This window comes from Nerophis ophidion, linkage group LG08 (assembly GCF_033978795.1).
Source record: "Nerophis ophidion isolate RoL-2023_Sa linkage group LG08, RoL_Noph_v1.0, whole genome shotgun sequence".
Lineage (NCBI taxonomy): Eukaryota > Metazoa > Chordata > Actinopteri > Syngnathiformes > Syngnathidae > Nerophis > Nerophis ophidion.
Genome location: NC_084618.1, coordinates 55396722 through 55421339, shown reverse-complemented (window position 1 = coordinate 55421339; position 24618 = coordinate 55396722). Strand labels below are relative to the sequence as shown.

The following is a 24618-nucleotide window of genomic DNA, read 5'->3' as shown; positions in this document are numbered from 1 at the left end:
TGGTGGGCAATACTGATAGTCAATAACCAGACTGATACTTATTACTTGAAATATCATGATTGTGGAATAATTTTGACACTAATGCAAAATAACCACAAACAAAACAACTTTGTCACCTATACACTGTTTTAATCCAATATAGTGGTGCTCTTTGAGGCTGAGCCAATCAGTGGACCCGATACTGAACAGTGCGATCTGATTGGTTTGGTCTCCTCGAGTGGCCAGTACTACTGTAGTATTGATATTTTTATTTTGTTTACCCATTTCTATGCTTGAAACGGCTTAATTTAGGGATGACAGTACTTGCAAATGAGACACAGAAGTGTAAGCAAACAAGCTTACAACTTGACCACACAGCTCAGTGTTTAATGTTGAATAAACTTTTATTTATTCATTAATATTAATATTATATATATTTATTTTTACACAATTAACAAGTTTTACCACATGAACACACCCAAAAGTACCGCACAGGTCCTAAGACTGTGTAGATTAAAATGTGAAATGTACCCATCCCTAATGATGCCAGCACTAAAGCTAAAGTCTCCCTGATAGGGGTATGTACATCCCCCAAAAGAATCCAACCTGGAGCTGTGGCGACCATAAAGACTTAAATTGGTCAGTTTTTTTTTACAATATTTCCTGTGAGTATACCTATTGTTCAGACGGTGTACCACCCACCTTTGTCTCCTCTGATTTCAGGTCAACATTTGCGATAAAAGAAACTAATGTATGACATTGATTAGTTCCATCTGCAATAACACTCCCCTTCTCTCTTTATTGACCATTGTTGGCCCACAACAAAAGCAGTCAGCAAGCGTTATAGTTGCTCAGTGGTGAAGAAACATTGTTGTAACACTGTAAAAGTAAACGATAATGAATAAACAAGGCAGTCCTTTGAATTATCAGAACATGCACACCCAAATTCCACATTGCCGTTAAATCTAGTTATCAGTCATCTTTTTTGTCCTTTAGTTTATAGAAAAACACCTTGTAAAGAGTGTAAGTTGTAAATTGTTTCCAAAATTCCTCAGTTAACCTTCCTTTGAATATAACTGTTTTACTTTAGGGAGCTACTAATTACAGTTCTGTTCTCTTCTCAACAATTTGTCTTCCTTACAGGTTTCTACTTGGAAGTCCTGGAGGAAGATGATTTTTTTTGCCTTCCAAAAATCCTTCTTTCTAAGAGTAAAGAGACCGGAAGGAACCCCTTGAAGTATTTGCAGTTCCTCGCTTCACGTCCCAACCTTATTTTGCTTTATTGAAAATGTCTGGACCGCTTATGTCTTCATAAACGCACAATCAAGGCTGGACAATCCGTTAGAGCGTCCATTGAAGTCTTGTTTTTGTTACATGCAGTTGTCCTCTGAAGAATGTAAGTGTATATTAATTATTACCACACCACAAAGCGTTTGTGTCAAATTACCAGAGCCTTAAAGTATTTCAAGATCTAACTTTGAAGTTAATTTAGTCTAATAGTCTATACCACGGGTGTCCAGACTTTTTTCACTGAGGCCCGCACATTGAAAAATTAAAACATGCGGGTGCCTTTTTGAGGTTTTAATTTTCAAAACCAATACAATATATATATATTTTTTAAACATTTTGGGCTCCCCTCAAGTTATAGCAGGGTGTCAGTCAGAAAAATGTAAAAGTAAGTCATATATATTTTTTATTATTATTTTACGCTTCAATCTCAAGATCCACTTTAGATCTATCTGTTGATATAAAGTTGTATTGTGTTTAAGTTTTATGCCCTTTTTGGTAAAGAAAATCTTGTTTTTATGACAAAAACACAAAATATGCAATATTTTCTCCCCCCAAAAATTACAAAGTGGAATATTTGATGCAAAGTTATTAGAGCTTGAAAAAGGTCAAATAGGATAGGCTCCAACAACCCAGAGAGGCACAAGTGGTTGAAAATGAATGAATGGATGGATGGAATTCATAACATTGATTTGATACATTTTTTAACAATGATAGTTTAAAAAAATAAACACTAAGATTCTTAGGGACCTAGTGTGTTAAAAATAAGTCATACATTATTTGTTTTCACTTTCAACCCGTAAATCTCTGTCGATAATAAGTTTTTATTTTTTTAATGTTTTATTTTAGGCCGTTTTTGTCATAGAAACCTTAGGTGTATTTTATGGCAAACACTCAAAATATTTCAAAATGAAATGTTTGATGTGGAGTAATTGAAGCCTTAAATAGGTCAGTAAATTTTAACAACATTTATTTTGATTCATTATTTTGGAGCGCTGACAGTTTTAAAGAAAAACAACTGCCTACTTGATGGTAGCTTTGTGTTACTCAACTTTTTTTTGTCACATTTCACCTGTATGCTATTTTTTTTCCACTTTTTAATGGGTTTTTTTGTAATAAGATTTTTAGAATGTGCCTCTGGCTGTTAAAAAATGAGCAGCGGGCTGCACTTTGGACACCCCTAAGCACAGCAATTAATTAATTTAACAATAATACACACTTTATTAAAGCTTTGCAACATCACGCGCACATTCAGCAGAAGGTTTACGGTGATCTTGGGAACAGTGTGTGACATTTGAAACTTGAGTTTGTAATCATATGTAAAACATTTTTAATTGAGAAAAAATGCACAAAAAAGTCATATCAAAGATTTGTTTTTATTAAAAATGACAGTGATTTAACAGAGCACTGTTCATATATTGTTGGGCATGACATCACTCACAGTTACAGGTTTCTATGGCATCTGCTTCTTGCAAGAATTTAATTTACAGTGGCATTGACACTTGTTTACCCTTCCTTGTATTTGGCACCAGGGCTTATCACCACCATAAGCAAAAAAACACAAATCTAACTACGATATGACTTACAGCATCCAGTCGTTCACTACAAATTAACACTTGTGCAAATGTTCTCAGGAGTGTTGATGGGCTGTTGTTGAAGACATTTCCTAATAAAAAAAAAAAAGTTATTAAAATGGATATTAAATAATAAGCCATATTTGATGAGCACAGCCATTGGAGTCACCTATTAGGCACAAAGGTCGTACAAAAGGACACTAAGAAGTTTTCCAGGGCATGGTTGTGATAATGGAACACACTCTAGAACAGGGGTCACCAACCTTTTTGAAACTAAGAGCTACTTCTTCGGTGCTGATTAATGTGAAGGGCTACCAGTTTTATACACACTTAAATAAATTGCCAGAAATAGCCAATTTGCTCAATTTACCTTTAATAAATAAATCTATGTATATATATATATAAAATGGGTATTTCTGTCAGTCATTCTGTCATACATTTTTTTTCCTTTTACGAAAGGTTTTTTGTAGAGAATAAATGATGAAAAAAATACTTAATTGAACGATTTAAAAAAGGAGAAAACACGAAAAAAATGAAAATTAAATTTTGAAACATAGTTTATCTTCAATTTCGACTCTTTAAAATTTTAAATTCAACCGAAAAAAATGAAGAGAAAAACTAGCTAATTCGAATCTTTTTGAAAAAATTAAAAAAATAATTTATGGAACATCATTAGTAATTTTTCCTGATTTAAGATTCATTTTAAAATTTTGATGACATGTTTTAAATAGGTTAAAATCCAATCTGCACCTTGTTAGAATATACAACAAATTGGACCAAGCTATATTTCTAACAAAGACAAATCATTATTTCTTCTAGATTTTCCAGAACAAAAATGTTAAAAGAAATTCAAAAGACTTTGAATAAGATTTACATTTGATTCTACAGATTTTCTATATTTGCCAGAATATTTTTTTTGAATTTTAATCATAAGTTTGAAGGAATATTTTATAAATATTCTTCATCGAAAAAACAAGCTAAAATGAAGAATTTAATTAAAATGTATTTATTATTCTTTACAATAAAAAAAATATATATACTTGAACATTGATTTAAATTGTCAAGAAAGAAGAGGAAGGAATTTAAAAGGTAAAAAGGTATATGTGTTTAAAAATCCTAAAATCATTTTTAAGGTTGTATTTTTTCTCTAAAATTGTTTTTCTTAAAGTTATAAGAAGCAAAGTAAAAAAAAATGAATGAATTTATTTAAACAAGTGAAGACCAAGTCTTTAAAATATTTTCTTGGATTTTCAAATTCTATTTGAGTTTTGTCTCTCTTAGAATTAAAAATGTCGAGCAAAGCAAGACCAGCTTGCTAGTAAATAAATACAATTTAAGAATAGAGGCAGCTCACTGGTAAGTGCTGCTATTTGAGCTATTTTTAGAACAGGCCAGCGGGCTACTCCTCTGGTCCTTCACAGGCTACCTGGTGCCCGTGGGCACCGCGTTGGTGACCCCTGCTCTAGAACCTTTTATAATGCAAACTTAAACGTACAACACAAAGAGAACAAGAGCTTAACTTTTGGATGTGGAGAGGGATAAAAATGCTGACCAGCAACACCTTAAAAATTATATATTAATATGACAGTGAGAAGATTGGTGTGGTAATGTGTAAAGAGGATCAGATGGCCAGAGGGTCTCTTCTGGTGAAGGTGCAGTCCCACATGATGCCGTCACCTTTGGGAAGATGGCTCGAGGGTATGAGAACGCGTGTAAACCAGTGGCTGAAAAACAAAACACGATAAGATTTCTTCTGGAAAAGTATGATATTACTTCATAGAAGTCAAAGTACTTTTATAATATTCGTAGTGTAAATATATTTGCTCCCTCTAATAAAGTCCTATTCAGATCTGCATCAAAAATCCTGCTTTTTTTACGTGTTGCTTATCGTTTTAGGCAAAATATTAGAGTTGCACACCTTTGCAGCAAACAGCAAAGAATTTGCATGCTGACCCGAATATAAGACGGTATAAAATACCTTAGGGTGGGAAAAAACTGTGTTCAGGGTCTAGGATTTAAGCAACTTCTTAATGGAGTCGCAGCTTTTCTTCCTGTCAGTCAAACTTGAGAGATGCAGCATGACAAAGAGTAGAACTTAAAAAAAGTTTCATAAAGCTGCGGAGTTATGCTAATTTTAAGATAACGGTGGTTAATTAATTGTCGAGCTGAAAATAATTCTATCATTTATTATTAATCCATTAATTTAGTTCAATACATTGAGTCATGAAAAAGGGCCGTCATACACATATTCTCTTTGTAAAGGCTGCATTTTTGTATTGATACCACATTTTGTCTGAAAAAGAAACAGCAAGAAATATAGAGATTTTTATTAAAGTTTTTGTAAATGTGTGAAATTTTTACAGAAACGGATAAGTACGGTATACTCTTTGCAAAGGCAGCATTGATAGATGTCCCCATATTGTAAGTATGGGGGGGAGGGGAAAAAAAGGCACAATGTAATTAAACAATAACACAAACATGTATCCCCGTCTCTATAGTTAATATATACTGTAAAAACTTTTTTTTTTAGCCTTTTACAAAATTAAGAAATATATCAAATTAACAAAATTTTTTGGGGTATGAATAGGTATGTACTTCATTTGGTGTACCTATTTAAGTATTGTGCATCTTTTGTGTGATGTGTGCACGTTTTATTACAATATATGTATAGTACAGTAGTCCCTTGTTTAGCGCTGTTAATTGGTTCCAAAAATGACAGCGATAAATGAATTTCCTCCAATTATTATAAATGAAATATTTTCAGAGCTAGGAGCATTACCTACAGTATTTATCCATTCATCCATTTTCTACCACCCGTCCCTTTCGGGATCGTGGGGATGGCTGGAGCCTATCCCAGCTGCATTCGGCCAAATGGCGGGGTACCCCCCTGGACAAGTCGCCACCTCATCAGTGCCAACACAGACAGACAACATTCACACACTAGGGACCATTTATTGTTGCCAATCAAACTATCCCCAGGTGAATGTCTTTGGAGGTGGGAGAAAGCCGGGGCACCTAGAGGGAACCCACACAGTCACGGGGAGAACATGCAAACTCCACACAGACAGACTCCGAGCCTGGGGTTCGAACCCAGGACCTTATTGTGAGCAACCACTGGCCACCGTGATACTCATAACCTAATTACTACATTCTAAATAATTTTTTCAACTTCATGAGAGCCCTCTCAACATTAAATATCACCCTTTTGTCACCTTTATACTCTTTTAATCCAATATAGTAATGCTGCCTGAGGCTGAGCCAATCAGTGGTCACGATACTGAACAGCACACTGATTGGTTGGTCTCTAGTGGCCTATAATACTGCAATATTAATATTGAGTTTATGTACCTAATTATTTGCTTTTATTCTTTAGGGCAGAAATGCTGCAGAAGATGCATGAAACAATTTAAAAATCTGCTATATATTAAATAGCAATATTTCAAGCGTGATGCGGCAAGTGACAATTTTATACCGTATTTTTCAGACTATAAGTTGCAGTTTTTTTCATAGTTAGGCCATAGGTACGACTTATACTCAGGAGCGACTTATGTGTGAATTTATTAACACATTACCGTAAAATATAATAATATTATTTAGCTCTTTCGCGTAAGAGACTACACTTACAGTGGGGCAAAAAAGTATTTAGTCAGCCACCGATTCTGCAAGTTCTTCTACTTAAAATGATGACAGAGGTCTGCAATTTTCATCATTTTTACACTTCAACTGTGAGAGCCAGAGATCTTCCTTGTTTGAAGTGAACAAATACTTATTTTACACCTTAATTTACAAATAAATTCTTTAAAATTCCTACAATGTGAATTCCTAGATTTTTTTTTCACATTCTGTCTCTCACAGTTGAAGTGTACCTACGATGTAAATTACAGACCTCTGTCATCATTTTAAGTGGGAAAACTTGCACAATCGCTGGCTGACTAAATATATTTTTGCCCCACTGTATAATATTTCATGGGATTTAGCAATAAGGAGTGACAGATTGTTTGGTAAACGTATAGCATGTTCTATATGTTATAGTTATTTGAATGACTCTTACCATAATATGTTACGTTAACATACCAGGCACCTTCTCAGTTGGTTATTTATGTGTCATATAACGTACACTTATTCAGCCTGTTTTTTACTATTCTTATTTTATTTTAAATTGCCTTTCAAATGTCTATTCTTGGTGTTGGGTTTTATCAAATATATTTCCCCAAAAAATGCGACTTATACTCCAATGCGACTTATATATGTTTTTTCCTTCTTTATTATGCATTTTCGGCAGGTGCGACTTATACTCCGAAAAATACGGTAATAATGGGGGAATAATTGGAGTTGGGGGACTGTACAAGCTTGGAATGAGCCCACAACATGCAACAAATGTCTTACAGTTAATGAAATTGACAAAAAGGTAGATTCAACCCACCTGGTTTTCTCCACACCAAACAGAATCTTCCAGTTCTCCATCTTCCCATGATGGTAAGGATTTCTGAACACCTGAAAGCCAAACATGAATGTTCCATGGTCCAGTTCGGACTTGATGCATCAGTTTCTCTACCTTGCCCAGCTCCTTCAGTCTTTTGGTCTCCTTGCGGTTGATGTGGCGCTCCACGCTGGTCTCCCCTCGGGTGATGAGCGCGGCTTGCCACAGGGTCAGCCCTCCCAGTGCCACCGCCACAGAGCTGCATGAGAAGTACGCAAAGTCAGACGGTGTGATTCGCGAGACGGATATCAAGTATGGGCCAGGAGGTGCTGCTCACCTGGTCAGCACCCAGAGAAAGATGACGCTCTTGTGAGCAGTCGTCTCTGTGGACGTGAAAGGCGGGGGGGCCGTCTGATAGTAACTCTAAACAACGAAAAAGACGCTTCACTAATGTGGCATTAATACAGTGGTCATTGTTGATAATGTTGAGGACCAAATTATACCTAAAATAAAAGAACAGCATCAAAAAACACTAGAGATCAACAGAATATCGGTGCCGACAATAAAGTAGATGGTTGAGAAAAGTTGCCTTTTTTTCTTCCGCAGAGTTCCCATACTTTGAAAAGCAAATGTTGACCCTCTGACCTGCAACGAAAAAACTTTTAAAGGGGAGCTGCACTTTTTGGGGAATTCTGCCTATCGTTCACTATCATTATTAAAGACATGATAAAAAACAAAAACATTTTAACTTGTAAATCAAAGTTTGCTTACAGTGGAGCCAAAGGGTGCCTCTCTTTTATGCCCATAAAATCTGATAACCATCCAAAAAGCGCCAACGATACACCCTTTTACATTTGGTGACTTGAATATTAACCAAGTATTAGTGATATTGTTATTATAAGTACTAAAGCAGACAAACTATTTTTGCGGCGTCATGATCACTTTCGGGTGTCCCTATGTTTACATCACCGAGTGGTTTGCTGCTTCCTCTCTTCCTGTAAGTTTAATGTAGATAATAAAATACGCGATGTCACCTGGACAAAATCAGTCTGAGTAGGTATTCCGACAATTTGGTACACTTTCACAGTTAAGACCCAAAACTAGCAAGAACAACACGCACAGACACTTTGTCCCCCGCACCCTGTTTCTTGGTGAGGATTACGAGTCATTCTTCATCTACATGGGAATATATGAAAATCCTAGCACAGTGGTCCCCAGCCACCAATTGAAAAAAAAAATATATATATATTATTTTTTAAATTATTAAATCATTATAAAAAAAACACAATATATACATTATATATCAAAATAGATCAATACAGTCTGCAGGGATACAGTCCGTGGGGGCAAATTTTCAAGCGTTGACCGGTCTGCAGCTACAAAAAGGTTTGGGACCACTGTCCTAGCAGTCGGCATCCTGATGACAGCATACCTCGTACAGTAAGTGATGTTTTATTATGTTCGTTGGCTCTCAAAGTCTGCAGTGAGCAGAAATCAGTGAGGATGGGGGGAAAAAGAGAGCAAACGTGATGCTCTTTTTAAATTAACATGTTGTGTGTGCTTAAAATGATCAAAATACGTCAATACTAAATGTTATAAATGAGCCCTTACCACATTACATATATACTATTCCATGTATACAAAACCTTAATGGAGGGGTTCGGATTTTTGTAAGGGCTTTGTAGGCGGAATTAAAAAGTTAAAGTTAAAGTACCCATAATTGTCACACACACACTAGGTGTGGCGAAATTATTCTCTGCATTCGACCCATCACCCTTGATCACTACATGGGAGGTGAGGGGAGCAGTGAGCAGCAGCGGTGGCTGCGCTCGGGAATCATTTTTGGTGATTTAACCTCCAATTCCAACCCTTGATGCTGAGTGCCAAGCAGGGTGGTAATGGCTCCTATTTTTATAGTCTTTTGGTATGACTTGGCCGGGATTTGAACTCACGACCTACCAATATCAGGGTGGACACTCTAACCACTAAGCCACTGAGCAGGAAACACGCAATTCCCAGCGGCTCCATTGTAAGCAAACTTTGTTTAATATTTAAAATGCATGAAAAATATACCTCTTTTGTCATGTCTTTCAAAATTATTGTAAAAGACGGGCAAAATTCCCAATAAAGTGCAGTTTCCCTTTAAAGTTTTGTCCAGTGGTTTACTGACATACACTGTTCATGTTTAAGAATATTGTCTCTAAATACCAGCCTCCTTAACTACTAATAACCCGCAATGGCACTAAAATGGTCGATCTCTCCTTTACTTTGTCTTTTGTGCCAATCAAAGGTCCTCCCTTAAAAGAAGGCCAGCGTGCGCCTTACCTCGACAGCACTGTACGCCTCCAGAAACATGTCTTTGCTGCTGATGCTGCAGTAGATGCAGCCCAGGGTCATGTAGACACAGAAGGAGAAGAAGTAGCGATGGTTGTAATGGCCCACGCAGTTGTTAAGCCAAGCTGGAGGCACATGTTCAGTTCAACAAAAGGGAGGTAGCTGTGGAAATAAAACAAGTAGAAATGCTGCATGTGCTGCTTCTTACAAGGATACGGCAGTGATGGTCCATCTTCAGAACGCACCTGTAATGTAAAAGGCATTGCTGACATCAATAGACAACCTCTAATTACAAAACCCCCCTTTTTCGAACTTTGATTTTCAAACCATTAGATTAAGCCAAATATGTCTCAGAATGCGAACCGTGTCTTTGTGAACAAACCCTTTAATTATTCATTTTGTGACCCTCCCGCAGCCATTTTGGTGTAGCCTTTCAGGGAAGGCGCAGCCGTCCATGTCAATTGCTGCGCTCACTTCTCAGTGCTTTAGCGTGTGTGCCTTGTCAGTGTTTTTTTTCATCTTTTGACAAGTTTTGTTCATTTTGCTAACTCAACATGAGTTCCCAAAAGGAGAGAATCGCTGTATAGTTAAAAAACAAAGATTTTTTTGCGAGGAGTACATCAATGGCGCTCGCAAGTAATATGGAAAAAGCCACGAAACAGGCTTTGACCACAGCAAGTTTTTAATGGTGATGAGCCCAAACTTTTCAGCAAAAATATGCCTAAGCAAACTTATGTCATTGTGGCGGAGAAGACTAGAGCAAGATAAACCAATAAAGGATCACCTGCCTATCAGCGTCTCTTTCAGCAAATATACTCGCTCAAGTCAAGTGGATTTTCCATACATTATTCCATTTTCTACCGCTTGTCACGTCCGGGGTCGCAGAATCCTATCGCAGCTGCATTCGGACGGAAAGAAGAGTACACCCTGGACAAGTCCCCACCTCATTACAGGGCCAACACAGATATACAGACACAATTCACACTCACATTCACACACTGCGAACAATTTAGTGTCGCCGAGGTGGCGACTTGTCCAGGGTCTACCCCGCCTTCCGCCCGAATGCAGCTGAGATAGGCTCCAGCGACCCCGAAAGGGACAAGCGGTAGGAAATGGATGGATGGAATCAACCTATCCCCAGGTACAAGTGGATTTTACTTTTTAAAATCTTCACCACTGTAACAATATGGCTGTTAAAGTGTGAATGTGAAGGATTTTTGTGATTTCAGATCATATTTGAGGGCACCAAAGGAACTTCTGTGTGCACGTGTGTTGGCAGAACAGCTGCATATAGGACAGTTGAGCTTGTCTTTGTTGTTGTTTTGGCTTGTTGATAAAGAGACCGTTAATCTATTACCCCCTTGTTATGTTTGTTTGATATACAATAGTGTATAGCACTTTATATTGTGTTCAAAGTGTACAAACCTTCACTAAAATATGGACTTTTCTCGAAGTTGGAACCCATTACTCATGTTTACATTGTTTGTTATGGAGACATTTTCTTCAGTATACAAACTTTTCTATTTACGAACCCTGTTCAAAAACTAATTAGGTTCGTACTCTACAGTGGTACCTGAATTGAAGAGTGTTTTGAGATAAGAACGGTCTTATGCTTTAAGTTCCAAGCATCCCCGCCATGAGTTGGCATAGCAAATGTCACAGTGAACCCCAAAGATCCGACCAAAACATCTGGCTTTACTCGCTAGCATTAGCTTTTAACTAGAGACTGACATAACTTTGTTTTTCCAACCATGAGAAGGAAGAAAGTGGATGATATTCATTTAATTAAAGGCCTAATGAAATGAGATTTTCTTATTTAAACGGGGATAGCAGGTCCATTATATGTGTCATACTTAATCATTTTGCGATATTGCCATATTTTTGCTGAAAGGATTTAGTAGAGAACATCCACGATAAAGTTCGCAACTTTTGGTGCTGATAAAAAAGCCTTGCCTTTACCGGAAGTCGCAGACGATGACGTCAGAAGGGTGAGGGCTATTTCGGACTGAGAAAATGACAATTCCCCCATTAATTTGAGCGAGGATGAAAGATTGCCCACGTTTTCTCATAGTCATCATTGTCACTGGCGTCCCACTGGGTGTGAATTCTCCTTGCCCACTGGGTGTGAGTTTTCCTTGCCCTTATGTGGGTTCTTCCGAGGATGTTGTAGTCGTAGTGGTTTGTACAGTACTTTGAGACATTTGTGATTTAGGGCTATATAAATTAACATTGATTGATTGACTGAAATCGACGGCAGCTGCATGGATGGTGCAAGCTCAGCTGATCTCCAGTAAGAAGCGACTTTTTACCACAATTTTCTCACCGAAACCTGCTGGTTGACAAATGGTCGGGAACCATGTTCGCTTGACCGCTCTGATCCATAGTAAAGCTTCACCTCCGGGAATTTTAAACAAGGAATCACCGTGTGTTTGTGTGGCTAAAGGTTAAAGCTTCCCAACTCCATCTTTCTACTTTGACTTCTCCATTATTAATTGAACAAATTGCAAAAGATTAAGCAACACAGATGTCCAGAATACTGTTTAATTGCACGATGAAAAGAGATGACTTTTAGCCGCAAATGGTGCTATGCTAATATGTCCTCTACGGTCCATGACGTCACGCGCACGCGTCAACATTCCGCGACGTTTTCAACAAGAAACTCCATGGAAAATTTAAAATTGCAATTTAGTAAACTAAACCAGCCGTATTGGCATGTGTTGCAATGTTAAGATTTCATCATTGATATATAAACTATCAGACTGCGTGGTCAGTAGTAGTGGGTTTCAGTAGGCCTTTAAATACATAAATAATCAAAAACATGACCGTTTCATCTGTGTCCCCAACTAGGTGAAACAATTTGACTGTATCACTGCTATTCTGCACCATACTAAAGCAGAATGAGTCTTAACGCTATTCAAGAATGTTATAAAATAATATAAAAATTGTGGACATTTATCCATGAAAATATGGAAGAACTGCTGATAGTGTTCGACGGAGAAATAGCTCGAAAGAGATACCTTGGAAGTCCACTCACCAAGGTAAATGTACATTATTACATAACTTCATAAAACTACTGTAGTTGTTAGCCGTACATTCTGTTGTGTTGTTTTTATACAATATTTGTAACAGAGCAGTTCGTTTTTCTTATTAAAAGGCATGTTACATGATAAAATTGTGCCGTTTTGGGGTGTTAAACACCATTTCAAATGATTTAAATTCTGTTCAATGGGAGACGTAGATTATGATTTAAGAGCTCCAACACATAACAATTAAACTTATAACTTGAGGTAAAGGCCCTGAGGATGCATCACCCACCGGACATGTTGCAATGATTATGAAACTTACGTGTTGCAGATACTGCAGTGGTGCGTCCTGGCCGGTTTTGGAATGATACATTTCTTACAAAGAGACACAGAGGGAATATGGAAATTGTCCTAAAATAGGTCAACAAAAACAAGAGAAGAGGTGGTAGGACGTTAGCAAATTGCAGCAAGTGAGGGTGGATTTGTGTTTGCATGTATTTGACATTAATTTTATACTAATTAATCTTGCAAAACATTCTTGTGAATTAGGAGCACCATTAGAGTACCTTGGGAGGGTGTCCTGGAGAGGTTCTGGTGGCTTTGTAGTAATGGAAGACCACCATGATGAGAAGCCAGTGGCCACAGCAGAGGTGCCAGATGACCCAAGGCATGACATAGGTGCTGAGGATTGTGGGTAGGACAAACAGATAGACGATGACCACAACCGAGGTCGTCAGCAGGATGACCAGAGAGACAAACACCTTAGAGAGACAAAAGTAAGTAAAACCTTTAAAAGCAGAGATATTCAACTCGCTGCCCAGGGCATGGGGAATGACACCCCTGAGTTCAGTTTAAAAGAAGTTTGCAGAACATTTCTAAAAACACGAGAGTGCTCCTGTTGTATGGAGGAACTTGGACCACTGTAAATACATTTCCATGCACTAAATGAGTCTGATTTCTCAAAATTTTGGCTCTTTGCATTTGCAAAAATGCAACGTAAAGAAGTTTGTGTACGCTTTCTTCTTTGCCTTGTAATATACAGTACCTTTTTCATCATTGATATTTTGTTCGGGAATTCAAATAAAGCAGATACTGTATACAGTCTCCTCTTCATTGCAATTGTTGAATATGTTTTTATTGAGTAGTATCTGCTTCTGGGTTATATTACGTGCGTTGAGACTGGCGCATGCGCAACATGAAGGGTCCACTCCAGCAGTTCAATAGCACTCGAGAAATAACCACTCGAGAAATCTGGTTTCCAATCGCATAGTCCAGGTGTTAGTTCTGTTTCTCAAGAGCCTAACATGACCAGATTGAGGTGTTTCCACGGGTTGTAGGATGCTTCTCTGAAACTGAATCATAACCCCATTTGAGAAATCAGACTAATTTAGTACATGGAAATATAGTATTTGGCATATCATTGCACTAACATTTTAACCTTGCTACCAAACATAGAACACTGCGGTCCAAACTTGTTACTGAGGCGTCCCTCAAACCATCCCTTTAACTTCTTTCCTTTTTATAAGTTATAATGTTATTTATGGAACTAAGGTGTTGCCAAAGCTTGTTTACTTCAGATGCAGACAGTAGTCATTTATTTACTTCTTTAGTTATACTAGTGGTTTCATTTTAGGTCCTCTCTTTTTCATCATTTGGGCTATTCAGCTGCTGATCAGTCAATACCAATACCGATCACATGTATTAACTGTAAACTTTTTAATGCATTTATTGTGAGTGCTATTCACAGTTACAATATCAGCACAATATTTTAACAAGAATATCGATCTAGTTACTCTAGGACAGTGGTTCTCAACCATTTTTCTGTGAACATTTTTTTAATTCAAGTACCCCCTAATCAGAGCAAAGCATTTTTGGTCCAATAACAAAACACCACTCGGGTTCAGATCCGGGCGGCCATTCTTCCCAATCACGCCTCTCCAGGTTTCACTGTCGTTGCCAACGTGAGCGTTGAAGTCTCCCAGTAGGACAAGTGAATCACCCGGGGGAGCACTTTCCAGTACTCCCTCGAGTGTTCCCATAACAAACACCATGTTCAAACATAAGGGTGTCCATATGTGCACTTGGCACCAGGACACCCTAGGCCGGAGTTCCATGATCGACTTTATAGTTGTGTCATCGGATTTGCGGCCTTTTGTTTTGGACACTCGGGTGAAGAGAGGGGCGGAGCTTTCTACCGATCACCACCTGGTGGGGAGTTGGCTGCGATGGTGGGGGAGGATGCCGGACAGACCTGGCAGGCCCAAACGCATTGTGAGGGTCTGCTGGGAACATCTGGCAGAGTCTCCTGTCAGACAAAGTTTCAATTCCCACCTCCGGAAGAACTTTGAACATGTCACGAGGGAGGTGCTGGACATTGAGTCCGAGTGGACCATGTTCCGCACCTCTATTGTCGAGGCGGCAGATCGGAGCTGTGGCCGCAAGGTAGTTGGTGCCTGTCAGGGCGGCAATCCTAAAACCCCTTGGTGGACACCAGCGGTGAGGGATGCCGTCAAGCTGAAGAAGGAGTCCTATCGGGTCCTTTTGGCTCAAAGGACTCCGAAGGCAGTGGACGGGTACCGACAGGCCAAGCGGTGTGCAGCTTCAGCGGTCGCGGAGGCAAAAACTCGGACATGGGAGGAGTTCGGGGAAGCCATGGAAAACGACTTCCGGACGGCTTCGAAGCGATGCTGAAATTATAACTAATATTGATACTGTTGTTGATAATATTCAGTTTTGTTTCACTACTTTTGGTTTGTTCTATGTTGTGTTTGTGTCTCCTCTCAATTGCTCTGTTTATTGCAGTTCTGAGTGTTGCTGGGTCAGGTTTGGTTTTGGAATTGGATTGCATTGTTATTGTATTGCTGTGTATTGGTTTGTTGGATTGACAAAAAAAACAAACAAAAAAAAACAAATTGATTAAAAAAAAAAAGAAAAACTATTCTGAATCGCACAACGTGAGAATCGCGATTCGTATTCGAATCGATTTTTTCCCACACCCCTAATATATATGTGTGTATATATATATATATATATGTATATATATATCTATCTATCTATATATATATATACATACATATATATATATATATATATATATATATATACATATATATATATATATATATATATATACATATGGCCTGTTCTAAAAATAGGTCAAATAGCAGCACTTACCAGTGAGCTGCCTCTATTTTTTGAATTGTATTTATTTACTAGCAAGCTGGTCTCGCGTTGCACGACATTTTTAATTCTAAGAGAGACAAAACTCAAATAAAATGTGAAAATCCAAGAAAATATTTTAAAGACTTGGTCTTCACTTGTGTAAATAAATTCATTTATTTTTTTTACTTTGCTTCCTATAACTTTCCTAAAGACAATTTTAGAGAAAAAATACAACCTTTTGCCTTTTAAATTCCTTCCTCTTCTTTCCTGACAATTTAAATCAATGTTCGAGTAATTTTTTTTTTTATTGTAAAGAATAATAAATACATTTTAATTTAATTCTTCATTTTAGGTTCTGTTTTTTCGACGAAGAATATTTGTGAAATATTTCTTCAAATTTATTATGATTAAAATTCAAAAAATGTATTCTGGCAAATCTAAATAATCCGTAGAATTAAATTTAAATCTTATTTCTAAGTTTTTTTGAATTTCTTTTAACATTTTTGTTCTGGAAAATCTACAATAATGATTTGTCTTTGTTAGAAATATAGCTTTGTCCAATTTGTTATATATTATAACAAAGTGCCGATTGGATTTTAACCTATTTAAAACATGTCATCAAAATTCTAAAATTAATCTTAATCAAAAGAAATTACTGATGATGTTCCATAAATTCTTTGATTTTTTCAAAAAGATTCGAATTAGCTAGTTTTCGGTTAATTTTTTTCGGTTCAATTTTAAAGAGTCGAAATTGAAGATAAACTATGTTTCAACATTAAATTTTCTTTTTTTTTTTCGTGTTTTCTCCTCTTTTAAACCGTTCAATTAAGTGTTTTTTTTCATACTTTATTCTCTACAAAAAACCTTCCGTAAAAGGAAAAAAAATGTACGATGGAATGACAGACAGAAATACCTATATATATATATATATATATATATATATATATATATATATATATATATATAAATATATATATATAGGTGGACGAGGAAAGGAGAGGAAAGTCTGGGCTTCTCTGCTTAGGCCGCTGCCCCTGCAACCCGACCTCGGATAAGTAGAAGAATATGGATGGATGTATGGTTGGGGCCTGAGGAAATCATCGTTTGTGATTGGCATTGAAATGCATTAATCGGCAATGGCGATCATAATAATTTTTTAAGAAAAACGTTCGATACTGATCAGTGGCGGAATGATTGCCGCATCCCCCTTCAAAATAACCCCGGATTTCAACTGAATCCAAAATGGCTGTGAACAGGCGTCACTGCATTCTGTTTTGGCTCCGTCGTGCAGCGAAATTGCGCAGACTTCTACGAGATCACATAATCACGTGGTAAGGGAATTAGTAATAAAAACGTTAATTCTGTCCTTCCAGAGAAGCAGAAGCTAATAAACCTGTTCCTGCCTTGATAAAGCACTTTATTTTTTGCAGCCAGCAACAGTACAACAGCACTTCATCCCTGGCGAGCGTATTACATACCCAGTACTCTGCTTTCCCGGTCTCCGTTACAGCTGATATTTGATACATGCCCTTATATTTACATTTAGCTGACCGGGATATACCCGCACATTATTCTTTAATTTTGTACCTGCAGAATCAGCGTGTCCTCATCAATTTGTGTCAACAAGATGAATTTAAGTCTGAAAACCTTTGACAAGTTGACTTCATGTCTGTCGCCAAAAGAACATATTTTACCTTTCAAAAATTGTAAAATCCGATCTGCCTTCAAGACGCAGTATTTTATTTTAAAAGTAAACCGGATACTTTATTCCAACAGTAGCGGATTTTAGTTCAATTGAACAGAAGCTCTGCGTATATTTACTGCTGGAAAGCGGAACGGCAATGGCAGTTGATGTGACGCCACGCTGGCGGTGGAAACTGACAAATTGACTACAATTAAAACGGACAGAGTTCGCTTGCGCACGTGTGCCGATCCGCGGCCATTTCGGACAAATGGTGAAGGGAGAATGTGGCCACCAGAACAATTATTTGAATATCCCTATTTGGAAAATATATTGATGAAAAAAATGATCCAAGAAAGACCAAGATTTTAGCTTAGTCATCAATAAATACTCAACTCCCTCCAGAATTAATACCAAAGGACGGCGTGGCGCATTGGAAGAGTGGCCGTGCGCACCCCGAGGGTCCTTGGTTCAATCCCCACCTAGTACCAACCTCGTCACGTCCGTTGTGTCCTGAGCAAGACACTTCACCCTTGCTCCTGATGGGTGTTGGTTAGCGCCTTGCATGGCAGCTCCCTCCATCAGTGTGTGAATGTGTGTGTGAATGGGTTAATGTGGAAGTAGTGTCAAAGCGCTTTGAGTACCTTGAAGGTAGAAAAGCGCTATACAAGTACAACCCATTTATCATTTATCTATCTTTAGACTTTTTTTGATGGAACCACATTTTAGAAGGGCGATGACAAGAAGGAAACATTACATTCTGACTACAGAACTAGAAATTGAATCTGTGAGGATATAAAAAAAAACATTACACAGGTCCACACTGCTCAGAATATCTATACCAACAATAAAAGCAATGTCTTATTTTCACACTTGTGTGACAGTTAAAAATGTTTGAAAGTGTGGCACTGTAAATACAGTACTCACCACTCCAAACCAGCGCGTCACATTGTCCACGATCCAGTAGATGGGCTCGAACACACAGTCAAGTAAAGTGTCTGAGTTGCTGAGGCTGTTGAAGTACAGCGATTTGAGCAGCAGCTTGCTGTATCTCCACAGCTCCAGAACCCCACCGCCGGGCCTTGGTGGGCTTCTGACGCCTCCAACGGCTCTCTTCAGAGGGCACAATCGGCACCAACGCAGCGCTAGTCTCATGGCCCGGGAGAGCTGCCACCTCCAGCTGCTGCCCACACGCATACCACCACCACCTCTTCCTCGCCTACACACTCTGCCTTGCACAAACACACAAACACACAGACACACACACCAACAGTTAGAAACACAGAAGGCGTAAAAAAGCAGCTCGTTGTAGCGAAACCCGGCGACAAGAAGAGTTTCCATTGTGGAGTCTTCAGACATCCACGCACAGCGAGGACTGACACAGCAGGCTTCTTCTAAAACTAGGACAGCAAACTAGCTACCTCCCACCTGTCAGTCAAATAAGAAAATTTAATAATTTAGAAAGGCCAAACCTTGTATACAAATACCAAATGGTAACCCAATAGGAGGGACTTGAAAGGGAATGAATTATAAGAAGAGTGGGTATTGATTACATTGACAAGACGTGTGTGTTCTTCTAAGGAACGCCACTAATTATCTGAGACAAGTGAAAGTACTCAGGTTGTACCCTGCTAGTTTGACATTTATTATTTAATGAATCCTTACAAGTGTCATTATTGTCATTTGTACACAAGTTCAAATGCTTATTTTCACCAAGAAACTAGATAAGAAAAATGTAATCACTAGTGACAAAACATAATTGAGGCAATTTACACAAAACTGACCAATCAAGTTATTGGCTGCAGTTTAAGTGTTCTGACTATGCAAAATAGTGAAGCCATCTCCTGGATGGTTATCTAAATACACCCCACTCAGTTCTGCTTGATCATTAATCATACTGTACTATGTAAAAATGTTTCAATAAGATGTTTGGAATAATCAGTCCCCCCAAAATTTCGCAGGCTTTTTGGTCATTGTTGAAGCCTAAAATACCTGAATTTGCAGATGCTTTTTTTTAAAGTCACATTTTTAGGCTTGTTTTTTTCAATAGCATTGAATCAGCTTGTTTAGGAATTTGATATCAATGTTTCAAGTGTTCCTTGTAACCTTAACCTCAAAAAGCACAGACTTTTAACAACAATTGGAAAACAAACACTGTATTGATGTTTTACTTGTTCTATACCGTACAGACTTAGAGGGGAAATTTACTTTTTGTCTTGACATGTATATAAACCAATTATTAGTGATATCGTTATTATTAGCGCTAACCCAGAGGAATTACTTTTAGCAGCGCAGTGATCACCGAGAACTAACTAGCTTATGCAGCTAATGAGATATTGAGCTGCTGCATCACCTCTGAGTTGGTAAAAGTTAATTTTACATTATAAATAATGCCTCTCACTTGTATCATAGAGAGCTGTGGCCATAAATGGAGACGTTGGTCAACTTTGACATTCAATTTAACCCATAGATGGGAGAAACGAACAAACAAATGGTCGCTTGCGGCCCCTTTAAAACATGTTTTTTTCTTTTTATAATTAGACTTAGACTTAGACAATCTTTAATGATCCACAAGGGAAATTGTTCCACACAGTAACTCAGTTACAAAGGATGGAAAGTACAATGCAGGTATAAAATAGACTAAAAATGTACCATAGCAACAATATAAAATATAACATATATGTAATATTTACATAATATATGTACAGTATATCATATATACTGATATAATATATGTTTATATCATATATACAATATATAACAATTACCATGTACAATATTACAGTATATGTAACAGCTACAGCATAAAATAGAGAGTAGATCCAGAAGAAAATAGACATTATAAGCAAAGAGAAGTAGCTAACATAGAAGGTGTCATGTAATACACAGTAATTATTTATCTAAACAGGAAGATATGAACATCCCCTTATTCGGTATCCCACTGAGAGCAGACATTGTACAGCAAGTGATTGTTTTATTATTGTGTTCGTAGTTTGTATTTCTTGTTTAACACTAAGCAATACTTGATGTTTAGTGTTTTACTAAAACTGGATCTGTTCACCACACAGCTTTTAAAACTTGTAGCTAATCCTGTTAATATTCAGGTTCAAATATATACATTTCTGGATCATCATTTGTCGCAAAGTAATCGTTGTCGTCTCTTATGAAGTCTGCCATGAGTAATAAATACTGTTGTTGATGAAGGGAAAAGCAAACGTATATTTTGGTCAACAAATGCAAGTGCTTTTTATTAATGGCATTTTGAATGCACAGTGATACCACGACGAGATCCTGAGGGCCATTGTTGTGCCATTCATCTGACACCCCCCCCCCAAACATCCCCCAATAAAGCAAAACTGCACATTTCAGAGTGGCCTTTTATTGTGGGCAGCCTAAGGCACACTTTTGCAATAATCACGCTGTTTAATCAACATCTTAATATGCCACACTTGTGAGGTGGGATGGATTATCTTGGCAAAGAAGGAATGCTCACTAACAGATTTAGACAGATTTGTGAACAATATTTGAGAGGAATAGGTCTTTTATATATATATAGTAAAAGTTTTAGACCTTTGGGTTCAACTTATGAAAAATGAGAGCAAAAACAAAAGTGTTGCATTTGAATATGCCAGTTGCTACATTTCATATTTACTAACAGTGTGTACATAACATTTTGATGGAGGGTTTTGGATGTTTTTCAGAGCGCTTTATAGGCGGAGGAGAGCGACACTCATTGGCTCCATTGTTAGCTGACATTTGCTTGCGGTTATTTACTAGTTAGACAGAAAAACATGTGTGATTGTCTTACAGAGGAATTGTGAATAACAGGGAAAATTCCAAAAACAGTACAGTTCCCCTTTAAAAGAAGGCACTGCACAGCAGTAAAATTACATACACAGAGTTAATTTTCTAAGTACTGTATTGTTTGAATTAAATATAACTAATAATAGTAATCGTTCAATATAAAAATAGAAAAAAAACAAAAACAAAAGGTTTCACTATTGTTTGTTGTCTGCTCTGTCGTCCACAAGTTGCAGACATTCTCCACGTTTCTTTATGCTTGAAAAGTGTTTGTACATCGTATTTATGTTGCAACACATGCACATTAAGCATGTTAAGAGCATTTGTGAACTATTGAGAGCGATCTATAGTGGTACTTTGTGTTGATGAATAAAATAAATGAAATTCTCATCACACATCAACCTCTGTCATGTAAATGCTGCAGTCATGGAGGTCAGTATTGCAAATTAAAATAAGTTCTTAATTGTCATATCCTGGGTAGATAAAAGTTAAATACATATATAAATGCATTTAAACTAGAGTATTAAATGGTTGTATACTACATTACCCAGACGGCTTAGCGCGGAATTCGGTGTAAGCTACACAAATATTAAAGTGTGATCAAACTGTGATACGCATGCTCCATCTAATGGTATGTCACTTTGTATGATTGATTGAAACTTTTATTAGTAGATTGCACAGTTCAGTACATATTCCGTACAATTGACCACAAAGTGGTAACACCTGAATAAGTTTTTCAACTTGTTTAAGTCTGGGTCCACATTAACCAATTCATGGTAAATTAAATATTCAAACATTACTGTTCAAACACTGTGTAATGTTACACTGGCCAAAAATAATAAATATACTTGAAATATAGAACCTCTGCCTTATTTTTAATGAATATTTAGGCCTACTAAGCTACATTATTTTAATGTTGGTCATTATGGTGGTACTTGGAGAGCCAGTGTTTTCTGAGGTAGTAATTGGTGAAAAACGTTTGAGAAACATAAGAACATATGCTTCAAGAATTTGCTAAAATAAAAATGATAAAAATAAGGACAACATATTGTTTATGGATAACCAAATATAAATGGGTTGTACTTGTATAGCGCTTTTCTACCTTCAAAGTACTCAAATGTATCCTAAAGTAAAATACATATATTTCAAGATACTTAATGTAATAAACCCTACTAATAATTTGCTGATGCAAAAATGTTACAATGTATACACTTTTTGTAATCAATTTACAAAATTTTTTCTTGGAATATGACTGTGCATTTATTTTGGGAAGGGATGAGGTGTTGTCTGCTAGTTAAATACATCATCATTGACTATTGGAAATATTAGTTTGTCATATTCTTAAAAGGCAGCAACTTAGAAAGTATTATTGTGTGAATGCTCCAAGCGGCATTCACACATATGGTTTTCTACACTAAAATTCATCTATTTATTAAACTTCTTCTTCTTCTCCAGATTTTGGCACGCTCTACATTCCACATTTGTCACCTGATTCAAACCGTTCCCATTTCAAACTGTTCAGCCTATTTGGGAATCGCGGGCTTTCCCTTGACAAATTCCAAAAATTCCCAGAATTCCAGGTTTTCTGGGACATTTTTTCCATTAAAAATGAATAGGCCATTTTTCAAACTTCCACCATTTCCAACCGATTAAAACCATTCCACTTTCACCATATTCCACTCATCCTGGACAGTCAAACTATTATTTTTCCAAGTTAAAAAAAATTCCAGGAATTCCCCTTTTTTTGACGCTTTTTTTCCAACGACTACTCATTCCACATTTTTCAACCCACTTCAACCCTTCCACCATCCAAACATTCCTCTTAATCAGGACAAAAAAAATGTTTTTCGAACTGGAAAAATTCCTGGTTTTCCTGAAATTCCAGGAAATCACTTAATACCATTTCTTAATTAAAACTGTTACTATTCAACATTTCTCGACCGATTAGAAAAATTCAAACACCATCCATCCAGACCATTCAAGTTTTTTTGTTTTTTTTTACCATTTTCCCAAAAATTCCTGCTTTTCTCGAAATTGCAAATTTTTTGGTAAATTCCCATTGAAATCAATGGGACATTCTTCAAAGTTCCACAATTACAACATTTTTCATCTGATTCAAACGGTTCCGACTTCAAAATATTCAGCCTTTTTGGGAATTGTGTGCTCTAATTCAACAATTCTAAAAAAAATAAATTCCAGGATTTCAGTTCAACGTCAGCATTGGGAGCATTCAAAAACAATTCATTAAGGAATGGCCTAATGTAGTTATTATTATTCTTTTGACAGAAAAAACTAAATCTATTTAACTGAACTATTCTAAATTATTTAAAGAATAAACTAAATTGTCTTGATTAATTTGAAGCCATTAAAAAGCCGTTAAGCAAAGCAAGAGCAAAACACTGTCAAAATTTGCACCCTTAGGAAGCAAGTGTACATAGTATGTACACTGTACTGTACATACTAAGTACACTGTACTGTGCATGTCAAGTACACTGCACCATGCATACTAAGTACACTGTACTGTGTATACTAAGTACACTGTGCTGTGCATACTAAGTACACTGTACTGTGCATACTAAGTACACTGTACTGTGCATACTAAGTACACTGTACTGTGCATACTAAGTACACTGTACTGTACATACTAAGTGCACAGTACTGTACATACTAAGTACACTGTACTGTGCATACTAAGTACACTGTACTATGCATACTAAGTACACTATACTGTGCATACTAAGTACACTCTACTGTGCATACTAAGTACACTGTACTGTACATACTAAGTACACTGTATTGTGAATACTAAGTACACTGTACTGTGCATACTAAGTGATAGTGTGTGGAGAAACACGATTTGGAACACAATATTCGTCTATCCATTGTTATAATTTAATACATGTATCTAATTTTAAGCAAAGTAATTTAAATCAAAACGTTATGTACAACGACTGTATTGCACCAATGTGATCAATATAGCTGATCCATTCCTGTATGAAGAATATGTTAGCTAAATGCTAGCGGCCGCCATACAAAGCGTCTACACCGCGGGTTAATGCACACGCTGGTCCGCTGCAGACACACGTAAATGTTGACTTAAAAGTACCTTGTCAAGTGAAAAGTGGACAAAGTGACAGCAGCAGAGTCACGTCATGTTCCATAGAATCCCTGGGGAGCTCCAATTTCTTACAGCAGTAAGAAAGACCGCTAGTGCTGCAAAGATCGTGTGCTGAGCAGACGCTACACTCAATTTCAGTTTGGTATTGAGCTAGTCGTTTTAACAATCGCGTACCTTTTTGTTTTGTGTTGAATCTGGATTTGAAATAAATATACATGTCTTGGTTGTGATTTTTTTTT

The 24618-nt window shown here is 37.1% G+C and overlaps 2 protein-coding genes across 6 annotated transcripts in view; one reads left to right on the top strand and one right to left on the bottom strand.

The window, feature by feature from the left end:
* mms19 (MMS19 homolog, cytosolic iron-sulfur assembly component) overlaps window positions 1–2670 on the top strand; it is a 38101-nt gene extending 35431 nt beyond the window's left edge. For all 4 annotated transcript variants that reach the window (XM_061909006.1, XM_061909005.1, XM_061909004.1 and 1 more), the window contains exon 31: window positions 1123–2670. In XM_061909006.1, the coding sequence (XP_061764990.1) occupies window positions 1123–1153 (31 nt within the window). In that variant the 3' untranslated portion in view covers window positions 1154–2670. The remainder of the gene's footprint in view (window positions 1–1122) is intronic.
* On the bottom strand, window positions 2624–24525 carry zdhhc16b (zinc finger DHHC-type palmitoyltransferase 16b). 2 transcript variants are annotated; one of them, XM_061909008.1, is made up of 10 exons: window positions 24368–24525; window positions 18388–18688; window positions 13184–13378; window positions 12940–13028; window positions 9811–9839; window positions 9586–9719; window positions 7598–7683; window positions 7396–7519; window positions 7264–7334; window positions 2624–4564 (listed from the first exon to the last, which is right to left on the bottom strand). In XM_061909008.1, the coding sequence occupies exons 2-10, from the start codon at window positions 18655–18657 to the stop codon at window positions 4462–4464; spliced, it is 1101 nt and encodes a 366-aa protein (XP_061764992.1). In that variant the 5' UTR covers window positions 18658–18688; window positions 24368–24525; the 3' UTR covers window positions 2624–4461. The 2 variants fall into 2 exon arrangements, with proteins under 2 accessions (XP_061764992.1, XP_061764993.1); XM_061909009.1 differs by having other exon boundaries at window positions 18388–18692; window positions 24368–24521.
* Window positions 24526–24618: the final 93 nt, after the last annotated feature.